The sequence below is a fragment of the Protomyctophum bolini genome (assembly GCF_963924005.1).
Source record: "Protomyctophum bolini genome assembly, chromosome: 17".
Taxonomy (NCBI): domain Eukaryota; kingdom Metazoa; phylum Chordata; class Actinopteri; order Myctophiformes; family Myctophidae; genus Protomyctophum; species Protomyctophum bolini.
The window spans coordinates 22,291,699-22,299,504 of NC_137878.1; the positions used below are offsets into that span (position 1 = coordinate 22,291,699).

At 43.1% G+C, this 7,806-nt stretch overlaps 1 protein-coding gene across 1 annotated transcript; it reads left to right on the forward strand.

Moving 5' to 3' along the window:
• The first annotated feature begins 48 nt into the window (after positions 1-48).
• Positions 49-2,480, forward strand: smim12 (small integral membrane protein 12). The gene is made up of 2 exons (XM_080786953.1): positions 49-166; positions 1,053-2,480. Exon 2 carries the CDS (start codon positions 1,096-1,098, stop codon positions 1,366-1,368), a length of 273 nt encoding a protein of 90 aa, XP_080643079.1. The 5' UTR covers positions 49-166; positions 1,053-1,095; the 3' UTR covers positions 1,369-2,480.
• Positions 2,481-7,806: the final 5,326 nt, after the last annotated feature.

The following is a 7,806-nucleotide window of genomic DNA, read 5'->3' on the forward strand; positions in this document are numbered from 1 at the left end:
TGTGGTTGTTCTTGCTTGGGAAGTGCAACCAAGTAAGTAGTCAATCGCAGTGCGAGCGTCCCTCCGGACTATGGGATCTGGAGAACAAGTGACAACAACACGGTCACGTGTCGCGGAAGTTGCGTTGAATCCTTGGTACTACAATCAGCTCGTGGTAAAGTTAAAGGTGAGTGAATGTCATTCAGGCGTAATTTACAACACAGAATAATGGTCAATGTCATTGTTTAGGAATTATTACCATGCAGTCTGAACAGTGTTTTTCATTGACGTTATCATAACGTTAATAGCTTGTGGAGTGCCCCAACAGTCACACTGCAGTCCTCCGTAGTTTAGCTAACATGGGCTAGCTTACCTCCAGTCCGTTTACGTTAGTTGTGAAACAATTTAAAAACACGAACAAACAACCCGTCCTTCTACCAAAGAAATGCAGACCAACACCTAGTCTTAAAGTTTGAAAATACTTTTTAAAATCCCCTCGAGACAGTTTACTTTCCATTGTAGTGCCACAGTAATTATACCTCCATAGATGTATTTACATTGGGGTCCCAGAGCTATAAATGGGGGGCTGTAGCCTAATTCAGGTCAAACTGGGAACTTGAAATGGAAATGGAAATGGTTAAAAATCACTGCTAGAACTGTAAAAATCTTCTCTTATAGGTGTCCTTGGCATATATTTTCTAATGGGGGTCCGCAGGCTAATGAGTCAATTTGGAGGTCCTTGACATGAAAAAGTTTGAGAATCACGTGCTAAACTGGTTAAGTATCAGTGCACGGGATGTCCAAACATTTTTTGTCCTGAACTCTTGTCACATTTGCCATTTGACAATGAAAGGAGAATTTACGTCATATGTAGACGAGCAAATCTGCCATTTTGGTCAGAATGAGATGATGTATGATGATAAGAGCACCCCTCACTTCACACGGGTGTGATTTTTCAAGCTTCATAGTTTAGACTCTGGAGCAAACTCACAATAAACTGTACTGAATAGGTCGTTTAAGAACTATAACCTCGGCTTTAAATAATCATTTTGTTTTTATTCTTATTTCCCCAGCCGTGCAACTGGTAGGCTAGCCCGGCTGAGGCAGTGTGCAGCCATGTGGCCTCTAGTATGGACAGCCATGCGGACCTATGCCCCCTATGTCACCTTCCCTGTGGCCCTAGTGGTTGGAGCAGTGGGCTACCACCTGGAGTGGTACATCAGGGGGACCCCTAAACCACGAGAGGAGAAGAGTATCCAGGACCTGAGGGAGGAGAGGAAGCTGCAGGAAAAAGCAGGGACGGATAGCACGCAGGTGCTTAGCCTTAAAGATAAACTGGAGTTCACTCCTAGAGCTGCTCTGAACAGGAACCGACCTGAAGAAAGCTAACCCTTCCTTGGGTGAGAGACTCACTTCTGTCCCCTCTACATCACTGGAGCCACACACCTAGCGATTTCTGTCCCCTCTACATCACTGGAGCCACACACCTAGCACTTCCTGTCCCCTCTACATCACTGGAGCCACACACCTAGCGCTTGAACGGAAGAGGGACAGAGCCAAAGCACCCAGCATTTCCACACACATTGCTGCAAACAGGCATTGTGCACCCAAGACACTGGCATGCATGTGTGCAACCATCAGGCATTACCCCAAATTATCTTTGTTAATGGGATTTAATGTTTGTTAGTGACTAAACAAAAACAAACATTAATTTAATTGTCAATGGTGTCTTTAAAACAAACCTAAACACAAACAAACCTGTATATAGGAGGGGCTAGTGCCTCTCAGTAACACACTGTAGGTGTTCCACGTCTAAATGGGACAATATCTGGAAGCTAGGGATGGTGGAACATTTAGAATGTAGGCTATTTGAATGAGTGGAAGTGTCTTTGTAATACCATAACATAGATTCATAGATCTTTTCGACCCTGTTGTATCAAGCAACGCCTATAAGCGCATACAAAGCTTTATGAGCCTGACTTTCCAACTTGAACTTGGCATGAGATGACGTGGTCTGTTTGTCCCCAGCTTCCGCCCGCCAGTTCTGTTTGTAATTATATCGTCACTCACTTATTTGAATTTCATCTTCTAGATAAAAAGGGGATAATTTTAAATATTACTGTTAGCATATAATAAATACATGTGAGATGACATAAGGCTTTGAATCACAACCTCTTTAGTCTTTTTCTCTGCTCTCGTAAAGATATGGGCGTGTGTCTCTTGTATCTCAACGAATGCTGCCTCATTTATTTTCTCCATAATGGGCTGTGATAAAATTGTGAGTTTGGAAGAGAAGATGTTTGTTTATTGGCATTTAAAGCCAACAAGTCCAACTCACATTGGCATCTGTACCTTTCCTGTTATGGTTTTATTTATGTATATTATATATTTACCAGAGAAAAGACCAGCATGCAGTGAGTGCACGCAATAACGACTGAATAGTAACAGTAGCTACTGTGTTGAATTAATTGTATAATAAAGAATTGCTATGGAAAGTCTGACATTTCCTTTTTCCTATCCTATCACTGTCACCTCTGTTGACCCAAAATGGCACACAACAAAGTAATAAACCGTTTTTGTGTCCAGTAAATTATCTAGACTTCCATGAAAAACAATAGGACTGCTAGTTGCAGGACTTCACATCAAAGTGGGAAGGAAGTGATGACTCGGCTCATACAGGTCCAAACGGGAAATTATTTTCTATCTAGGGAAAACGGAAGACATTCCGGTAAACCAGAAGTACGACACCAGTGCCTTAGCTTTTGTGTATTCAACTATTTGGGTAACATGTGAGCTTTATCCTCTAATTCATGGGCCTGGATTTTTTTTTTTTAATTCAAAAAACATGGGCTATAACCCATCGTTTTTTTCATTTTTTTCAAATCCTCAAAAATGATGAAAAACGGCGTGCCATAGTATGCCGTACGATATGGGCTATAGCCCACGGTCCAAAATGATGAGAAACGAGGCTAACTTTTTTTTTCAAAATTTAAAAAAAAAGGGCTATAACCCATCGTTTTTGTCATTTCGTCATTTTTTTCAAATCTTCAAAAATGATGAAAAACGGCGCGCTATAGTATGCCGTACGATATGGGCTATAGCCCATGGTCCAAAATGATGAGAAACGAGGATAACTTTTTTTTTCAAAATTAAAAAAAACATGGGCTATAACCCATCGTTTTTGTAAAATTGCGGAAATGGAAATTGCGGAAATTGCAGAAATGCAGAAATGGAAATTGCGGAAATTGCGGAAATGGTAATTGCGGAAATGGAAATTCCGGAAATCGTAATTGGGGAAATTGCGGAAATTGCGGAATTGCGGAAATTGCGGAAATGGGAATTGCGGAATTTTATTTTTTATTTTTTAAACAAAAAAATTAAAATTAAAATGAAATAAAAAAATGTATAGAGACTGGCGCTTAGGGACTTTTTGGCACTTCTTAATAGCGATGGATGAGTTAATAGAGGGTATGCGCATGCATAAAGTGAATGGCAGACGAGTGGCAAAGTGAGTGACAAAGTGAATTTAACATTGTTTAAAGTCATTTAATGCAATCAAATATGACTTTTCTGTTTGGATGTATGGGCTGTCGAGGCCAGAAAGTAGTTTTTTGCCACTCAGTACGCATTTCCGCATAACTGCCGGGTATGATGGTGATGTCACGCGCATACCCTCTATAGTAGTGTAATAGTAATTTTCAGAGGGATGAACATACCGTATAACACTGACTGTTCGGTGTTCATTTTAAACAAGCATGTCATGAGGTATGTGCAAATATACTGCAGCAAGTACCCCAACAACAATGCCAGTGCACTTGGGATTTGTTCCTGCTCTTCCTTATTATTATTAATACCAGAGGTATTAATAATACCTATAATAATGTGCTAATTAGTAAGGCCAGGCGGGGCCTCGGGCCAGCCAGTTAGGGCCCAGGTAGGGCCGGGCCTTAATTTTCGGACCTGTTAAGAACTTTAGTTTTCTCTGGCTGCTGGGCGCGGATGTGGCTAATAACTTTGTAGGGCCGTCTAGAGTTAGAATGGACAGGTATCAGTCAAAAGGGAGACATCGAAGAGGAAGGACAGGTGGGGAGGATCAACATCTGGAATGTCAGAACAGGTCAGCTCCATATATGGAGCTGACAAGGCGTGACGGACTGACGGTCATATATGGTGGCGTGATGTGTCACGAGGCTTGACGGACTGACAATATGGAGGCGTGACAGACGGACTAACTGACTGACTGGTTTTGCAGGTTTTCATAGTAATCTGCGACATACAGTCGTACGGTCGCAATAATATAGCATTATTAGCCCCTCCTGAATTCAGCTATAGTTTAGATTTTTGTCCTAACAAACATTAAATGACATTGACAATGAATGGATAATTTACGTCATATGTGTCTGAGCAAATCGGCTATTTGGTGCTAACAAAAATATTAAATGCAATTGACAATGAATGGAGAATTTACGTCATAATAATTATGTACGTAGACGAGCAAATCGGCTATTTTGTCCTAACACAAACATTAAATGCCATTGAAAATGAATGGAGAATTTACGTCATGTGTCTGAGCAAATGATGATGATAAACGATGATTAGAGCGCCCCTCACTTTTATTATCGTGGATGATTATTTATAATTTTATGTAAACCTAACCAACATCCTTGAATTATGACCCAGGCTGTGATGTCAGTTTGATGATGTAAGTGATGTCAGTTTGATGTCATTCGTTCGCTCTCTATTTAAATGTATTCCCCTTGGTTAATAACTAATTGAGAGCTATAATCAAGTCTGAGAGGTAGAGGTAGTCATCATAAACTGTTTTGCAGCCACAATGAACCTCAACACAATCAACACATTCGTTGAGTTTTCTAGAGCCTCCTCGGTTACCACCGAGGAGGATAATGGCATGTCATGGTCATACCGATGGCTCTGCAGATTTGTAGGAGTTATCGGAGGAATATCATGTGCCCTCTTGGGAGTGTTGAACTTTGTAACTGTAAACCCCTTAACCATGTTTGCTGGAATATCGATGTTGTTAAATGCCTTTGTGCTGTTCCTCTGTGAAGCCCCATTCTGCCGTCCATTCCTGACGTGTGCTGATGCAGTAGCAGCACGGGCAGACAAACTCCAATCTTGGCAGAAAGCTTTTTTGTACTGCGGAATGGCATTGTTTCCCATGTTTCTGAGTTTCTCAGCTACAACAGTGGTGGGGAATGCCCTTGCTTTTGCTACAGGAGTCATGTACGGTCTTGCCTCTCTGGACAAAAAGGAAGATGCGGCACACCAGACAGATGATGAAGAAAAGTTGACAGGGACAATACCGGTAAACTGGGTTTCTCTGTGAGGCATCCGCCTTTACTGGTTATTCTCTCTACTTCAGTTTTCCGAGTAGACATTCCTCCCTTTCTGCCTCCATCCATCCTATCCTACCTACTCCATCCACTCAGCCTTTTACCTGTCTTCTTCTACCATCCATCCACCCAGCAACCGCTTATCCATAATCGGGCCGCGGGCCAACAGTTCCAGCAGAGATGTCCATCGTTCCCTCTTCAGAGCAACATTAGCAACTTCCTCCAGGCGAGAGACGCTAGGGAGGCATCTGTACTAGATGCCTGAACCACCTAAGCTGGCTAGTCTTTCTCATGCGACTGAACTTCTTACCCTATCTCTAAGATGCCAGCCAGCCGCCTGAACTCATTTTGGCCGCCAACAATGTTGCAGTTTCTGGGTCATGGTGGAACAGTCGGTAGTGCTGTCGCCTCACAGCTAGAAGGTCCTGGGTTCGATTCCCGCTGTGGGTGTGTTCCCTCTTCCACGTCATCAGTGCCCATACCCGAGGCGGGGTTGGCGAAAGGGCCTTTCTGTGTGGAGTTTTCATGTTCTCCCCGTGTCCCCTAGGGTATAGGTACCCTCACAAAAACATGCAGTAATGCTGGTCTCTAAACTACCTCCCCCTGGCCATCCGGGGCGCCTGATGGAGGGGAAAGGAACTGATCGGAATAACGTGTTTCTTCCACACGCTACATCCGGCCCGGGAAACTCTCCCCTGTCAGGCGAAAATAAGCACCTCAGACTCCTATGCATAGAAGGAAGCACGAGGTCAGGCTGCTGCCCCCCAGGTTGGCAGAGGAAGTGTAGCGCCCAGGATTACATTAGATAATTGACTTATGTTATGAGATTATTGATTACTTAAATATTAATCCATATGAAATGAGGTTTCTTAATTTGAATGGACATACAGAGTCATTTCCCCATGCCAAGGAAGTGTGCAGCCATGTGGCCTGTAGTATGGACCGCACAGACAGACCTACACCCCAAACATGAGCTTCCCTGTGGCCCTATAGTGCTCGGAACAATGGGCTATACCACCTGTTCAGCAAGGGGGAGATGAGTTTTTTGGACCTGAGAGAGAAGAGGAACTGGAGGAACAAACAGGGGAAAAGACCACGCAGGTCCCTAAAGAGAATTGAGCAGAGAAGTGGAGTTCATTCATGGAGCTGAATGGGGCCCAAGATCCTACTGGCCTTCTATAAAGGCATCCTGCCCTCAACCCCCACCTGCAGAGATGGGTTATGCAGACAGCCTTTATAGCCCAAAGCCATCCCAACCAAGTGCTACCAGAAGTGGCTTAGAAGCCACAAGGCCACCGGAAGTAAACTGCAAAACTATCTCTGGAAAATCAGGTTTATGAACAAGCAGGCCAGGAGGAGGATCAGTAATACACTTCGGAGATGCTGAACGCTAACCCTGTATCCGCCTGTCTGCCAGTGTGTCAAGGCATGTAAACACACAATCAAGTGTACATGGCCCCACCTACCTCAATATTTAAACAGTACTTGGAGGTCAATCTATGACAGTATACCAGTAAGACGCGCAAACGCGGGAAGCGAACGCAGCTGAGACCCTGCAGATCATGTCTGTCTGTGTGTCTGTCCCGCTGTTACTGTATATGTGGACCTGGCCCCTTTTGTGCCCATATATGGAGCTGAGTGGACCTGGCCCCTTTTGTGCCCATATATGGAGCTGAGTGGACCTGGCCCCTTTTGTGCCCATATATGGAGCTGAGTGATTGCTGATGTAACACACTCCATATTTGGATAGCGGGACAGACACACGGACACACAGACAGACAGACAGACAGACAGGATCTGCTAGGTCTCATAGTAAGTCTGTCATCATGGCCTCAGGACTGTGGCATCTCCATATTTGGGGGGAAAAGTACAAACAGACAGACAGACGGAGATTCCTGGAATGTTTGAGGGGCCTATATACAGCTTTTGTCCCCACACGTCTCATATTTTCCATTGACAATGAAAGGAGGAATTATGTCCCTCATATGATAATTTGTGGCAACACAAACATTAAGTGCCATTGACAATGAAGGGAAAAGGTATGTCATATGTAGACAAGCAAATGAGATGATGTATGATGATGTATAATGATAAGAGCTCCCCTCACTTCACATGGGTGTGATTTTTATAGATGGATGGATACCACACACATGACACTTGTGTAACACTAATTATACAATATACATGTAAATAGATATGTACTATATACACACATACTGTGCAGCATGCACACAGATGGATATATGGATAATATAATGATGTCACGTGGCAGCCAAGTCTGGACTTTTAAAGTAAAAAGGAAATAAAACATTAACAGCACTTGTGATGTCATGTGGCAGCCACACTTAACACGAGTGTGATTTTTCTTCTTTATTTCTTTGTTATTGTAATTATTATATTTCTGCTACAAGGTTGAGCAAACAAAACGTATTTTACTTTCGTGTACCACTCCAATGACCTCAAAGTATACTTT